Genomic DNA, 16,393 nt, shown 5'->3' on the forward strand with positions numbered 1-16,393 from the left:
ATCATCAATTTTTCTACTTTGCAAAACTTTCAACAACTGTTTTTCCAAGATTGCTATCCAATGCACTGGTCATAGAACTTACGATGAGATACACTCATAGTATCCAGAGGCACCGTCCTTACAGGTACAGGTATAGTCACAGCCATCATTCCACTTTTCCCCTTCATTGTATATCAGATACTGCTGGCCATTTTTGGTTGGGAAAATACACTGAGCTATTGAATATAAATAGACACATGATTACACACGCAGATATAGACACATGATTACACACGCAGATATAAATAGACGCACGATTACACACACAGATATAAATAGACACATTATTACACACACAGATATACAGGTATAGTTAGCAGTGTTATTAAAGCAAATGTTGAAGTGTACTGTAATTAGTCAAAAATAAACCTACAAAAATTTATCAAATGAATGTGCCACAGCATGCTTACCGTCACTGACAATGTCTATGGCCTGTCAAGTCCTAAGAGCCGCTAATTGATGTTTGCATATTTTAAGTTTTATTCATTTAGTTTATTAACAAATGGTTTAAAACTAACGATATGAATACTGGTGTGAAGGGGAATTTTTTTTTACCCCATACTAAAAATTTCCCTACTCTACAAATCTAATTGAATGATTACACATATATATTCACCCTGTTTTAAATTCATTTCTTTGGGACGAGGGCAAGTTGAGCAAAACTTTTCCCTGTATACAGCAAAATATTCTTTCTAAGTAAAACTTTAGACTTCAACAGATAATAAATATACTTTGGCCTTAAACGATAAAATATGACTCTAGAGTTTAATTCTACCCTATAAATGATTTTTTCACCAAGGTTTTCTCAATTCATATGAATTTCTACAGAATCATTATCAACCAAACCCTGTTTTGATTATGTTTTCCAATCGTCTTCCTTCATAAGGGGCAAGATTCTGCATAAAGCTAGTGGTTCTGGATAACAAACTGAAAATGTAATAAGCTAACAACCCTAACTGAGACCGGATCAGCTGATGGTAGGTTTAGTGGGACCTGTGAGTTTACCTCTGACACTTGTGATCTGACTCTGAGAGATGGGGAAGCCCTGCCCAGGGAAGGCTGCCACGGTGGTCTGGGGGGGATTGGTTGGCATTGTGTATGACCCCTGTCCGGAGAGGCCTCCTGGTGCAGGAGTGACTACCAGTCCTCCAGCATAAGTGGGAGCTGGGGTGATCTATTTTGAAAATACATAATATCTTTACTATAGGAACTTATCCAAAGTTGGATCTTGTCGAGTTGACAGACATGGATCATCAAATCAAAGATGCGAATGTCAAGTTTGATCCCATGATCTGTGGTTGTCAATGAGATGTTATCCAATTATGAATCAAGTTACTGTTGCAATGATAAATCTACTATCTACCATAATGCCTGTATCAGATGGTAACAAATTTTAAATTCCTAATTAGTGAAAATTATAGCTAAATCATATTTCGTGCAAATAGTCTCATTTATGACACAGTTGATCAATTTCTTAAAAAATGTGCACTTGTGCTGTTATGTCATCAATTTCAGGGGTTGGTGATATGGATTTAGAAAACAGTGCAGTGATCCAAAAGTTGAATCACAACCAGTAAAATCGACAGTATCGGCACATGGCTGTGAAATCATTAGTATAAACACACTGCTGTAAAACCAACAGCATTGACACGGCTGTAAAATTAACAGTATCTAAACACGGGAACACGATGGATATATGATAAAGAAATACTACATCAAAAGAAGTGTGAGCTGAATAATCTTAAAGGCAAATTTGTTATGTCTTATGTGTGTTCATCTGCTCTGATCATATTATTCACATATGTAGCTGCAAAATTTCCTTGCAATTTTTTTTTTTTTTTTTTTTCACAAAACTGCCTTTATTACCATTTATATCATAATCAAATAATGAGTAAAAATGCCTTGTACAATAGAGGAAGCAATATACCTGTACTTCAGATGGTGGTACATAGGAGCCATTGGTTCCAGGGATGTCACAACTAAGTTTAGGACAGCATTGTCCTGGGATTGTTACCTTTCTACAGTATGTTGGGAGGGTGGGTGGATAAATTGGACATCTACAAACAGGAATTTCATTAGGATATACAGCTGGTTACTGACATGATGTATGTTAGCAATGATAAACAGAAAAGACATGAATTGATATGAACAATCAATTATATTCATACTGATGTCCAAAAAATGAATGGCAAAATAAACCCTTACTTGGATACACATTTGTATTCTCCCTTCTGGGCATTCTCACAAGTGCACACATAGTCACAGCCATCCTGCCATGAATCTCCTTGTTTGTACACAGACCCCTTGTAGATGCAAGCATGGTAACCTTACAGGAGAGAACACCATTCTGTTTTAGTACTATGTCAAGCCTATTTCATATTTTGTAATGTTCATAACAGGTACAGGGGTTTATAGAGAGGGAATAAACAGTCATTTGATATCACTGAAACTCTAACATACAGGAATAAGCTGTCATTTGATATCACTGAAACTCTAACATACAGGAATAAGCTGTCATTTGATATCACTGAAACTCTAACATACAGGAATAAGCTGTCATTTGATATCACTGAGACTCTAACATACAGGAATAAGCTGTCATTTGATATCACTGAAACTCTAACATACAGGAATAAGCTGTCATTTGATATCACTGAAACTCTAACATACAGGAATAAGCTGTCATTTGATATCACTGAGACTCTAACATACAGGAATAAGCTGTCATTTGATATCACTGAAACTCTAACATACATGTACAGGAATAAGCTGTCATTTGATATCACTGAGACTCTAACATACAGGAATAAGCTGTCATTTGATATCACTGAAACTCTAACATACAGGAATAAACTGTCATTTGATATCACTGAAACTCGAACATACATCTTTTAAATTCTTTGCCCCCCCCCCCCCCCTTCCTCAAAAAACTTGCATGTTATTGTATCATATTTTTGAAATATTGAATTTTTCTCCCCTTTTTTCATGAATACTGTAATTTATACACAGACTTCTATTTCAATGTCTTAAATGGAACAAACAGTTCAGAGAAATGTGTGACTTACCTCCAGCAGAGGTGAATGGATTGACTGCACCTGGTTTGACTTCATTCGATCCATAAACAGTGTTATGGGATCCAATGGGGACTACATTGAATGCATTAGGGGGTGGAGTAGAGGCTCCCGCCATGTTGTTATACACTGGCTGGTAGTTGATGGGTCCACTCTGGCACTCTGGAACTTTGCAACAGGTATCAGATGGGTCCTGTTTGAGGGTGCAGTAAGATGGAAGACCCGAATACACGCGGCATCTATTCAAGGGGATAAAAAACAGTTATTCTTTCTGGAAAAGTGATAATATTGAAGATTCAAAGAACTGAGACTGAGTTACCTTGCATCACATCTGTAATTGTTGACCTTCGCATCAATACAGATACATCTGTAGTTGCATCCATCATCCCAGGTAGCCCCCTGTACATGTACTGTATTGTCAGTGTAACGGCACATATCTGAAAAATACATAATTATACATATGTGTAATATACCAGATTCCCAATCTGACACCACAGTAGCAGATGTACTGTCAAATATTTAATCAGCATCATATAGTTCACCACAGTAGCAGATGTACTGTCAAATATTTAATCAGCATCATATAGTTCACCACAGTAGCAGATGTACTGTCAAATATTTAATCAGCATCATATAGTTCACCACAGTAGCAGATGTACTGTCAAATATTTAATCAGCATCATATAGTTCACCACAGTAGCAGATGTACTGTCAAATATTTAATCAGCATCATATAGTTCACCACAGTAGCAGATGTACTGTCAAATATTTAATCAGCATCATATAGTTCACCACAGTAGCAGATGTACTGTCAAATATTTAATCAGCATCATATAGTTCACCACAGTAGCAGATGTACTGTCAAATATTTAATCAGCATCATATAGTGAGATGAAAATTTCCATTTAAGGCACCAATCACCAAAAATCAATAAATCGGGTGCAATGAATTTGAATGTAACAAACTAGTTGCTATCAATACTCATACTGAATGGATAGCAAAATATATGCATGTACATTTATCACAAATAAGTAAATTGTTTGCTCAATGTAAAATATCTTCAGTCATCATAGGAAATGTGCTTTACCTGATTTCGGTGATTGTCACCAGACTTTCACAGTGAAGCACACTCAATTTGACTTATCTAAAGAAGCTTTTTTCCCCCCTCTGCTATTTGTACCTGGAGGTCTTGTGGTTCCCTGTGGCACTGTGGGATAGGTAATGACCACTGGTTTGGGAGTGGTTACTGGTTGTGGTCTAGGTGTAGTCTTGCTTTCATCACATCGTGCTCTCTGACAGCAAGCGTTATTTGGATCCTGTTCATATGTGCAGTACCAAGGCAGATTGTAATATTGTGGGCATCTGAAAGATGAAAAATGGAGGGACTTGGAAGAGGATAGATAAGAAAGGTAGTTCAAAACTTGAAATGTAAGGTTTCCCAACCCCTTATTCCCGTGGAGCTGCATGAAATGCAATATTGCATTAAATACCAAATGTATAAAATTAATGTTGATATAATTGCTTACGTGTAAGTACACTTGTACTGTCCTCTCAGAGCATCCAAGCACTGACATGTGAGCTTGCAGCCATCTTGCCATTTCTGATTCTGCTGGTATATTTTTCCCTTGTATACACAAGCACCTGTGAACAAGATCATAATTTCTATTGATCTACATGATAGTTATATAGCAATATTCCATAATCACCTGCAAATTGTGTTTATGTCTCTCAACTGATTCGATACAAGAGAACATGTTCTGCATACGATAAATTTTTAAAATGAGTCAAGCTAACGACAAATAAGTTGATGTTACAGAGATTTCAACAGTCTTATTTAAAGTCAGCATTTTGTAAATTCTAAAGCCATTATAGGGATTTAATGCAGGACATCGGAACTAAAAAATTTTGGAACTCTTCAGAAAAAGAAGTTACAAAAATTATGCTTCACTTGGGCAATTCTTGTAGATGACAAAGAAGAGTAGAATATATCTGCTGATTTGAAGATTACTTTCAGAATATTGCAAGCTCCAAAAACATGAATTTCTGATGTTTGGTAATGGAAGGCGACACAAGAATAATTCAAGTATCTTATATTTCCTCCACTGTTTGTTAGATTTTCTCGAGCCAATATAACAACTGATCACTTTTTATAGTAGTGGTAAAGAGCAGTGGAAATGCAAGGTTGAACCGATGAATAGTTATGATATTCTGTATTTGCAAATACAAACTGCCATTAGATCAAATTCTGTCCAGCGTGTGTCGATCATAGTAATTGTTGGGCTGTTCTTTACATGCTGATTTTGACTACAGATTACTCCAATTACATGTTTAAGATACAGTAAAACATGCTTACAATGAACACACTTAAAAAAAATTCATGCTTATTGCAAAATTGATATTTATTCCTCTATTGAAGGAAAATAAGATTTTTATTGGATATAGTGAAGTTTGGTTAATATGAACTTTTTTGCTGGCCCTGAACCATGTTTTCCTGTATAGAGCATACAGCAAGTGTGACCAGTCAACAGGAAATGCTTATCAGACACTGGCGTTATCAGGGGGTCAATGTTTGCCCTATTCTCATTTTTTGTATTCTTTATAGGATTTATGAGATTGATAACTGGTTGTTCTCTTCACTTATTCATTGTATTACATTACTAATAACAAACTTGAACTTGCTCTTTAAAACACTATCATATTCATGAATCGATCAAATTTAATGGACATTTAATATTTTTTTTTATATATTCCTGTCAAACTCCTTTGAATGGAAAATAGTTTTTGATAAATACAGTGTTAAGATTTTAAAAATTCCATACTTAGTATCAATACAGAAACCAGGATATACATTGTATATTAGGGGGGAAAATAAAGAACACATGCACAACAGGAAGGAAAATAAAGTGACAAAAACAACTACCAGTTGTGCCATTAATCAGAGTGCTGAGTGGATTGTTGGGTCCGACATTGCTCTGACCGCTGAAGCCTGGATTCACGACTGGTTTGGCGTAGTACTCAGGCCGAGGTGTAGTGGAGCCAGTGAATCCAGGTGGGTAAGAAGGAGCAGTGTTACAATCTGGAACCACACAGCAAGGATCATTCTGGTCGGCAACCAATCGGCAAGTGTCTGGGATCTGATTGAACTGTGGACATCTGTTGATGAAGCACAAAAAAATTCATCAAACCTAAGCCATTTTGAATTTGGAAACAAATTTCCACTTCAAAGTACTAAATATGTAAAAACCCAACAGTCTGATGCCAACTGACCTAGCTCTGCAGCTGTAGAGATTGTTGTTGACATCATCACATGTGCAGGTCTTGTCACATCCATCCTGCCAAGTTTGTCCTTGTCTGTAGTACACACCCTTATACACACAGTAACCTGAAAACAGATCACATGGTCAGGATAAAGCAACACCTGGTTTTCAGTGTACCTCAAAAATTGAATTCCACCAATCCTGAATGAACATATCCTATTAAATAAGATACTGTAATACACTTCAGAAATAAATTTCATTATTGAAACATGATGGCATGAAGTGTGATGCTCAAGCCAGCATACTTCATTAAAAGAACATATGCTGGCATGAAGAGTTGCAGTTCATACCCTCATGTTTTGTTTTTTTTTTAAATGAAATCTGATTTTTTATATATAATTTACATTCTACTTTCATTTCTGTTGGAATTCACAGCCGTTAAAATAGATGCACTATATCAAACAAGATACAAAAGCACATTGTTCACAACTGCTTCACATTCATAATGAAATGTTTTTCAATACAATTGAAATAGATATTGAAGGCAAAACAATGGAGATATAAATATTGCTGAATATCCACCCATCATATGTTTTTTCTTTTTTCTTCTTCTTTTTTTTTGTTGTTGATCCAGCAGGTGATAGAATAAAGTTTGTCTGCCATTTATGACATTCAGGTTAACATATCACTCTGTGTACTGAATCCCATACTCACCATTGGTTTGAGTGGGTGGATTAGTGCCACTGATGGGCCCGGGCTGGTTGGGGTTGATATAAGTGGGGGTGGTTTGAGGCATGGTCTGGTACTGTGTGGGAATATTACCAAGTGGTGTTGGGTTGTTTGGATTACCGCAGTAAGGAACTCCACAACACTGGTCATTCTTGTCTTGTACAAGTACACAGTAGTTAGGCAGGTTAGGGAATTTCTGGCATCTGAGAAAACAAAAATAAATCTTAACTCAACGGAAACCAATTGCTTACCAAGTAACCTCCCATCCCCATTACACTCAATCCACATGGAAAATACTTCAAAACCAAATACAATCATTATGAATATCTACACCTAATTCTACTAAAGACACCGTTACATAAATGTTGTTTACAAATACAAACACTGGGAATCGTTATTGACATATTTCATAAAGAAGAATGTATCCCAGCACTTGTATGATTCCTGAATTTCTCTGTCAGTCTGTCACTGCATTTTATATACAGTAATCGTGTACCCGTGATACTGGGGTGCATTTTACAAAAGAACTTGCGACTTACGACCAACTTTGCATATTGGAATTCTTCGGCTTATTGTAAGATATGTAAAATAGTGAGGAAATAATGTTGAAAATTAAGTTTAAGAAATGTTATAATTCCTTCATTCAAACTAATATCTGTGCAATACAATTTAAGACTTGCGACTTTGTCGGAAGTTGTATTGTATAACGGGCCCCTGGTCTAGTGGCAGTTAGGACTCATTTTTACCTTTCTGTACATTTGTAGCGACCAGTCATGTCATCCATACATTCACAGATGTATTCGCAGCCATCTTGCCACCTGTCTCCTTTTCTGTGAATTGTGCCCTTGTAGTAGCATCCTGTCATAATCACATACAGTCATTTAATTCCTTTTCAGAAAAACAGATCCTGTTTTTGATACGTGAATTTAAAAGTATATCATCCTGACTTACGAAAACGATTAAAACTATTTTTGTATTGCTACATAGTCGATTAAATTTTATTCAAAAGGCTTTGATTCTATTAAACCAAATTTTGAGAGAATACAGACTGACATCATTTATTTCTTGTGTTAATTTTGCTGCTTATTACATTTACTGCTATAAGAATTGCATTTTTAAAATTACATCTTCAGTACATACGGACAAGGTCAATACAAAAAAATAAAATAAAATTCAATAAACATCTCTGGATTTATATTAGCCTTTTCGAGTCCTCACCTTTCCTTGGAGTAGGGGTGACATTGGATCCACTGGTAGCTGGCTGAGGTTTGCCATTGACCATAATGGTTGGCACTGGTTCAGGTGGTGGGGTGCCATTTCCTGTGATGGTTCCATAGGCTGGTTGGGGTGGTTTGACTACACCAGGAGTTGGGGAAGCACCTGGTTGAACCACAGGGCAGCTGGGGGCCTTACAGCAAGTTGGGTCATTGGGGTCGGGAACCAGAGTACATCCAGATGGTACACGTGGGTAAACATTGCATCTGTTGTGAAGAAAAATTATGTTTGGTCTTTTAATCATCAATTGCTTTAATACTTCAGTAAAGTCATTAACAACTTTTTGTACATGTATCTACAAGTATAACTGAGCGTCTTCTACTCCATATTAAATTGTACATGTAAACACATTCTCTTGAATACATTAACTTTCATCACATACAAGTAACAACATGCACACCAGATTATTTGGAATTGCAATTCGGAGTCTGTACTTCAAGGACCTGGGAAGGAGGGTGGGGGTAAGATTACCTTTGCTGACAACTGTAGTAACCAGATTTGGCATCCACACATACACACTTCTTGTCACAACCATCAAACCATTCCTGGCCCTGTCTGTAGGCCTGTCCATTGTACACACAAACTTCTGTAAGGAGAACAGTAAAACTCAATGATGAGTTCAATTAATTAGCATCAGGCATGAAAAATACAGGGCCCCTGAACATAGATAGAATGACACTGACAATACACACACAATGTGTAGAGGGGTATATCAAAATTCAAAACTTTATGTAGTCACGAACATGCATGCATAATTTTAAACACCCAACACCCCCCCAATATATTTTTGATTTAGAATCACTTGATTAACACACTCACCAAGAGGAGCAGGTGGTGTGTAAGGGTTTGGCATGCCTGGGCCGGGTGTAACCTGTCCAGGCTTTGTAGGGGCAGCAGTTGGTTGGATGGGGCAGTACACGGACTGACAGCATGCATCATTTGGATCCTGTGTCAGGGTACAGTACGATGGAACCTGTGGGTGTCTAGCACATCTGTAAAGATAACAGAATACAACATCAAAATCTTTTATAACTCAGATATCATACCACATTGTATACATCGCGAAAGAATAACCCTGATATACAATATAAGACAACTGCACTGAAGACCATATAATATTAGTATATTTGAATGTAACAATAATCATAGCTTACATGTAGCTACATGTGTAATGTACAATTAAAATCATTTAAAGGATATTTCCATCATTAAAACTTAAAGGAAGAAAAGACATTTTCATCAGTACACTCCAATATCCAAGTGTCAAAGTACACAGTATTTACTTCAATAAATCATTTATCCATATAATGGGACATTTGTTTCTCAATACATATGTAAATGTATGTATTTTCATGAGTCTGATATACTCTGTTTAAACATCTGAATTTCATTGAAACACAAACCAGTAATTAAGTAAATTCAACAGTCAGAAAACATAAATTTCAACTTCATTCTATGGTGCTAAATCTTTCCTTGTATCACAAATAATTAGAAATATTTTTAAAGGGAGGGGGGGGGGATTGTAAAACAATATTTTCTTGTTTATTAATTGTAATTCATTTCGGTGGTAATGTTTCCTCTTGTTAGATTTAAACTGCACATAATTTTTCATTGGTGACAAGTTTACTCTGTCTCATACAAAAGATCACTGAATTTCACTCCATCACAGACAAGCTGAGAACTCAATAATTGTGTATGAAATGCCAATCAATAAGGGAGTACGAACATCAACACATTTATGAGACTACAGGTTCCAGAATAAAAATACACACACCTCTCAGTACATTTGTATCTTCCAGCCTGCTGGTCAATACATTCACATTGGAACTGGCATCCATCATCCCATTTCTGTCCCTGGGAGTAAGCCTTGCCCCGGTATACACACATCACTGCAATACAAACAGAAGATTTTAAAGTAAGTTCCAAGAAGTGAAACAACTGTCACAACTACCACTTTGTTTACAATGTTTACTCTGTAATCATTTTTACAGTGGTTACATTTCTAGAGATTTGGTTCTATCTCTATCTTTAAGTTCTACAGACTTTGTTACAGGGTGTTATTTATGCATTATCATTGTACCTGTTTGGCTTCAGTACATATGACTCTTTATATCCATATGAAACAAACTTAAATTCATTAAGTTGCACAACATTAATATGATTCCAAAGATTTCAAACTACAGATATCTCAAAAAATTCATTTGACTTGCTCTTACATTTCAACAACAACAACAACAACAAAACTCAAACAAAACAATCCAACACTGGCTTTTATTCAGAAACCTGCTTTGCTAGACAACTAATTTTCAGAAGGTAAACTTACTAGTGCCATAAATCTGGGGAATGCTGGGTTGTCCAGAGGCTGGCTTCTGTGGTGTTCCGGTAAAGGTTCCTTTGTTTCCAGAGACAACAGTGAAGGGGTTGGTGGAGTTGACATCAATGCAGATTGGAGCCTGACAGCACTGGTCATTTGGATCAGTCACCAGTCGACATCCTGGCTTGGGTGGTGGGTAGCTTGGACATCTGTGAACAATGATGGGACAAAAATGAAACGTGTTTATTTATGGGTTTAATCTAATTTCCCACTATTGGTAGTTTATATGATATACATGCACACATAATTTGGTTTAAGGCAGTTTATGCTTTTTTAAAGTTTTAACACTGATCCATACAATGACCTAGTTGCATTGTAAAAACTGGTAAAGAAAATTAGATTCAATCAAAATCTTCATTCTGTTCAAATTTCTTATGATCTTTAAACTGTACATGTATTATAAACACAACAAAATCATCCAAATATCTACTCCTTACGGAGTCTTGAAATTCTTAACACAGTTTGTATGATGATCAGCAAAAGGCGTGTTTGAGCACATATAAGGCTTCGAAGCATATCAATATCTAAACATGTCTACATAACTTTGTATGTGTATATGTAACAGTCTAAATAACTTTGTACGTGTATATGTAACAGTCTAGATACTGTAACTTTGTATGTGTATATGTAACAGTCTAAATAACTTTGTACGTGTATATGTAACAGTCTAGATACTGTAACTTTGTATGTGTATATGTAACAGTCTAAATAACTTTGTATGTGTATATGTAACAGTCTAAATAACTTTGTACGTGTATATGTAACAGTCTAAATAACTTTGTACGTGTATATGTAACAGTCTAAATAACTGTGTACGTGTATATGTAACAGTCTAAATAACTTTGTACGTGTATATGTAACAGTCTAAATAACTTTGTACATGTATATGTAACAGTCTAAATAACTTTGTACGTGTATATGTAACAGTTTAAACTACATCCTGTACATTCTGTTAAATACAAACCTCTCATCACAGTTGATCTGACCATTCACAGCGTCATCACATCTGCAAATCTTCTCACAGCCGACCTTCCAGCTTTCTCCCTGTTTGTATGGTACCCCATTGTATACACAGAATGCTGTCATAGAAATAATTTTCAAAATTAAATGTTATAACCAGGGTAATTCTACATGAATATTGGATTGTACATTACATGAATATTGAATAAATCAGTCCTTGGAGGGGGGGTGTTAGTAAAAAAAAACTATTCTTACCTGGTGTTGGTGGAGGCTGAGCGGTGGGGGCGAGAGTGGAACCAGGTCCAGGGGTAGGGGCGATAATGGATGGGCAGTCAGGCAGAGGGCAGCAGGGGTCATCTGGGTTGTACTTGAGTTTACAGGTCAGTGGTATCTGGTTTGAGTTGGGACATCTAATAATACAAATCATACTCTGAATACACCACCATCCATTGCGCTTCATTTAGTAATATTTCATTTCAAAACCTGAACAGGTCACACTTACACGTCAGATCAAAGTGTCTTTCATAAAAAAAAGTTCCTAAGATATAAAGCGCTTTAGAGTACTTTTTATACAAGGTGCTATATAAATATATTTCATTATTATTATTGATTATATTAAAATTTCAAATGAATTTTACAGGAGTTTCCACATGAGGCACATACATCTCTACACAGAATTGGGGGGGCGATACTTTCAACCTGAACCTTAGTTTGCATGATCATCTTACCTTTCTGTACACCGGTACCGTCCGCTGGTGGAGTCAACACACTCACACACATAATTACAACCATCCTGCCATTTCTGACCTTGTTGATACATCTGTCCCTTGTATACACACATATCTTCAAATAAAGATAAAATCTTCTCACTGTCAACCAAGTACACAGTAGCACTTTACCCTGGACAACCTGTCCTGAACACACTGGATGTTCTTATAAAAATCATACTTCCTATTTATAGATTTCTAGTATCACATAGTTACAAGTTACTAATAAATACAGTTTATTTAATGGTATAATCCCAAATTCACATTAAAGTACATGTAGTTGCTTTACACTCACATTGTACTGTGTAGTAACTTTATTTCATATCTTAGTTTTCAATAAAATTGAGCATGAATTTCAATTACTATCAATTATTAACTTACGAGGGATGGGTGTTGTTGGTGCAGGAGTACCAAAAATAATTGGTCCATTAGGATTGACAATTATCTTGATTGGTGTAGTCTGGGCAGGGGTTGGAGACTGTGTTCCTATGATAACTGGGGGCACAGTGTTACCCTGGGGGCACTGAGGCACCTTACAACAGGCAGGATCCTGGGGATCAGGCACCATAATGCACTGAGAGCCAGCTTGATATTGAGGACATCTTTAACACAGAATAATGTGAATGCAATTAAAATTTCAGACAGAAATACATGCAAAGCAATTTAAATTTAAATGTTGACTTTGTCTGTAGAAACAATAGCAGTCGGAAAAAACCCATTGAAGTGGTTAGTCAAAATTCAGAGCAGTTGTCATAGAAATACTGTTTAATGGTCTAGATATATTTTTTTCAAAATGGGCAAAACAGAAATGAGTTTGTATCTAGAATCCAGATTCCCTGAAATCTTCCTAAAGGCAAACACACTCCTTTTCGAATGAGTTCTTCAGCACCAAACATGTAAACCAGGATCAGAATAAATACATTACCTTGGGGAACATGTGTAGTGGCCTGTTTTTCCATTATCACAGATACATTTCTGGTCGCAGCCATCATACCAAGCCTGTCCTTGGGTGTATGTTTTACCATTGTATATACAGACCTCTGTAACCAAATACAAGACCATCAATAATCAACAAAACATGTTCCTTATTTTGCAAAGACCATTTTTACGTGTTTAACAATAACAATGAAATTAATAATTCTTATGGCTTTGATCAAAATTATAATTATTTCATTGAAAACTACAGTTTAAAACAACAACCAAAACCTCTTAAAATACATGTATCAAAATAGCTGAAAAAGGCAAGTAATATAAGTTTTTTTGTTTTTGTTTTTGTGTTGTTGGTTGTTTTATTTTCTTTGGACCAGAAAAAATTGTAGTTTATGTGTTGAAGTCTGACCTCCAGGCTGAGGAATGGGAATAAGTGGGGCTGTGGTGAACTGCTGTGGTGGTACCAAGGTAGTTCCTATGTTTGGTCCAGGAGTATCACCCTTAGCGGTGGTAATTTGTTGTGGGGGTACTGGAGTGGTACCAGGTGTTGGGGGTGGACAATACTGCACTCGACAGCAGTTGTCTGTCTGGCTTGGCACCATGAAACAGTTGGGTTGTACTGGGAAAGTTGGACATCTGTCATATAAACAACATCCAATTGGAATGTGTGTGAAAGAGAAATTGGTCAATGTATAGTATTTAAAAAAAAATTAGATTCAAGTGAACACACAAATTAATGTATAAACATCCTCTTCTGTGACATAAATTTTTTTAAAGGAGTCATTCTTGTAATGAAATGCCCATCAGCTTTTCTATTAACCTAATTTTTCTAACTTGATAAAATCTGTAGAAAAGCATGTGGCTTATACTCTTTATAAAATTGAACAGAGATGTTAAGCTACATTCATTGAGAAGTGAGTTGTAGCTGTCAACTATATTTCTTCTCCCTCAATTTTCAGCAAGTATCTCAAAAATGATCCTGTCTGTTCCAAGATAAAGGGCATCTCCAGAGAGACATTAACAGTAACAAAGATAATATCCTTTTACCTCTCAGTACACTTGTAGCGTCCAGTTGCTTGGTCAACACATTCACAGTTGTAGTCACAACCATCTTGCCAAGTTTGTCCGTTGGTGTATTGTTTTCCCTTGTATACACAGTATGCTACAAAAGGGTTGCATAAATAGGAAGTTTTACCTCAGAAGCTTGGTTAATATTTCTTTGCCATAAAAATCCTGCCAATGTTCTGTCAAATGGTAAGATCTCGATTCTCTAACTTTTTAATTTTGTTCATTTCCTGGAGTTTTCTTTCTACAGATTTTTACTGTCCTCTCAGAGACACTATTCACAATAATGTGCAACTGATTTTAAGAGATTGATAAACTTTAAACACTAATTAAAAACAGTCTTACTCATCTAATTTGACTATAAATCAATATTGTTACAATCTCTTGGTTTGGAAACAGGTAGAGATTACGGTATCTACAATGTAGCTGTCTCACATGGGTAGGTTGATCACACACTGGTGATAATGTGAGATTAATAGAATCTTTCATTAGTACGAGTGTGGGATAGGGAAATTCCACCGAGGGGACAAGATTCGCAGTCTAGGACGAGGCTTTGCCGAGTCCTAGACAGCGAATCTTGTTCCAGAGGTGGAATTTCCCTACCCCACACGAGTTAATAATGAAGGATTATTTTTCTCACATTTTACCTACAGTTTAGTGCATAAATTTAGGAGCTTTGAGAAAATTCTAAATTATCAAAATCCTCATTTGAACCTCGATGCAAAAACTAATTAGATAGGCAGAAAGAGCGTATCCGAAAATGGTTTACACTGTAAGTGTAAACTAAAAAACCCCAGGTTGTCCAACAGAAAGCTATATACATTAAAATTTAAAGATAACAATGCAAAATATTTTTGCTTCACCGTGTAACGTAAATCTTCACCGTGTAACGTAAATCATAGAAAATATATGACGTCACAATCAAATGACGTCGCAGCAGTGTGAGACAGAAAAATCTCACATGGCTGTCTCACATGGGTAAAGTCGATCTCACACTGGTGATAATGTGAGATTACGGTATCTTGAATACACAGTGACTACTCACTTGGTTTGGGCGACGGATTGTAAGGATTCTGTGTTGTAGGATTGTATCCCACGATCTCTCCTTTAGGCAGTGGTGTAACATACGGATTGTAGGGTGTGGTGGGCTGGTTTGGATTGGGTGTTGTTGTTGGGTACAGTGGGTTGTAAGGGGTGGGTCTGGGTGTACTACACACAGGAACCAGACAACATGGGTCATTGGGGTCAGCGGTCTTAGTGCAGCCTGCTGGCAAGTCAGGATACTGTGGACATCTAGAAAAAGTCAAGAAATTAAGTGCTGGAAACTATTTCAAATAATATGGAAAATGGAGCAAGAAGTGTGAAATTTACTTTCAGACTTAAAAACATGTTTCCAATCACACTGCATATGTAGCATTCAAGTCTTTGGTTTGTAAAGTACTTCACAGTTTAGAATGCTCATTTCTTTGGTTTGTAAAGTACTTCACAGTTTAGAATGCTCATTTCTTTGGTTTGTAAAGTACTTCACAGTTTAGAATGCTCATTTCTTTGGTTTGTAAAGTACTTCACAGTTTAGAATGCTCATTTCTTTGGTTTGTAAAGTACTTCACAGTTTAGAATGCTCATTTCTTTGGTTTGTAAAGTACTTCACAGTTTAGAATGCTCATTTCTTTGGTTTGTAAAGTACTTCACAGTTTAGAATGCTCATTTCTTTGGTTTGTAAAGTACGTCACAGTTTAGAATGCTCATTTCTTTGGTTTGTAAAGTACGTCACAGTTTAGAATGCTCATTTCTTTGGTTTGTAAAGTACTTCACAGTTTAGAATGCTCATTGCTTTCCATTTAAGTCTTTGGTTTGTAAAGTACTTCACAGTTTAGAATGCTCATTGCTTTCCCCGAGAAGCATTCTTAAACACTGAACATGCAC

General features: G+C 36.3%; 1 protein-coding gene across 2 annotated transcripts in view; it reads right to left on the reverse strand.

The window, feature by feature from the left end:
* Positions 1-16,393, reverse strand: part of LOC125651678 (uncharacterized) — a 57,535-nt gene that overhangs the window by 13,006 nt on the left and 28,136 nt on the right. For both annotated transcript variants that reach the window (XM_056153005.1, XM_056153003.1), the window contains exons 41-65: positions 15,513-15,760; positions 14,450-14,564; positions 13,812-14,038; positions 13,398-13,512; positions 12,854-13,074; positions 12,434-12,548; positions 11,961-12,115; positions 11,710-11,824; positions 10,695-10,894; positions 10,146-10,260; positions 9,191-9,363; positions 8,843-8,957; positions 8,315-8,577; positions 7,843-7,954; positions 7,082-7,299; positions 6,378-6,492; positions 6,031-6,263; positions 4,637-4,751; positions 4,291-4,472; positions 3,430-3,547; positions 3,105-3,349; positions 2,245-2,365; positions 1,967-2,096; positions 1,045-1,213; positions 83-215 (exon numbers count right to left, since the gene is read on the reverse strand). In XM_056153005.1, coding sequence (XP_056008980.1) covers positions 83-215; positions 1,045-1,213; positions 1,967-2,096; positions 2,245-2,365; positions 3,105-3,349; positions 3,430-3,547; positions 4,291-4,472; positions 4,637-4,751; positions 6,031-6,263; positions 6,378-6,492; positions 7,082-7,299; positions 7,843-7,954; positions 8,315-8,577; positions 8,843-8,957; positions 9,191-9,363; positions 10,146-10,260; positions 10,695-10,894; positions 11,710-11,824; positions 11,961-12,115; positions 12,434-12,548; positions 12,854-13,074; positions 13,398-13,512; positions 13,812-14,038; positions 14,450-14,564; positions 15,513-15,760 — 4,068 coding nt within the window. The remainder of the gene's footprint in view (positions 1-82; positions 216-1,044; positions 1,214-1,966; positions 2,097-2,244; positions 2,366-3,104; positions 3,350-3,429; positions 3,548-4,290; positions 4,473-4,636; positions 4,752-6,030; positions 6,264-6,377; positions 6,493-7,081; positions 7,300-7,842; positions 7,955-8,314; positions 8,578-8,842; positions 8,958-9,190; positions 9,364-10,145; positions 10,261-10,694; positions 10,895-11,709; positions 11,825-11,960; positions 12,116-12,433; positions 12,549-12,853; positions 13,075-13,397; positions 13,513-13,811; positions 14,039-14,449; positions 14,565-15,512; positions 15,761-16,393) is intronic.

The sequence above is a fragment of the Ostrea edulis genome, chromosome 1, assembly GCF_947568905.1.
Source record: "Ostrea edulis chromosome 1, xbOstEdul1.1, whole genome shotgun sequence".
NCBI classification, from domain to species: domain Eukaryota; kingdom Metazoa; phylum Mollusca; class Bivalvia; order Ostreida; family Ostreidae; genus Ostrea; species Ostrea edulis.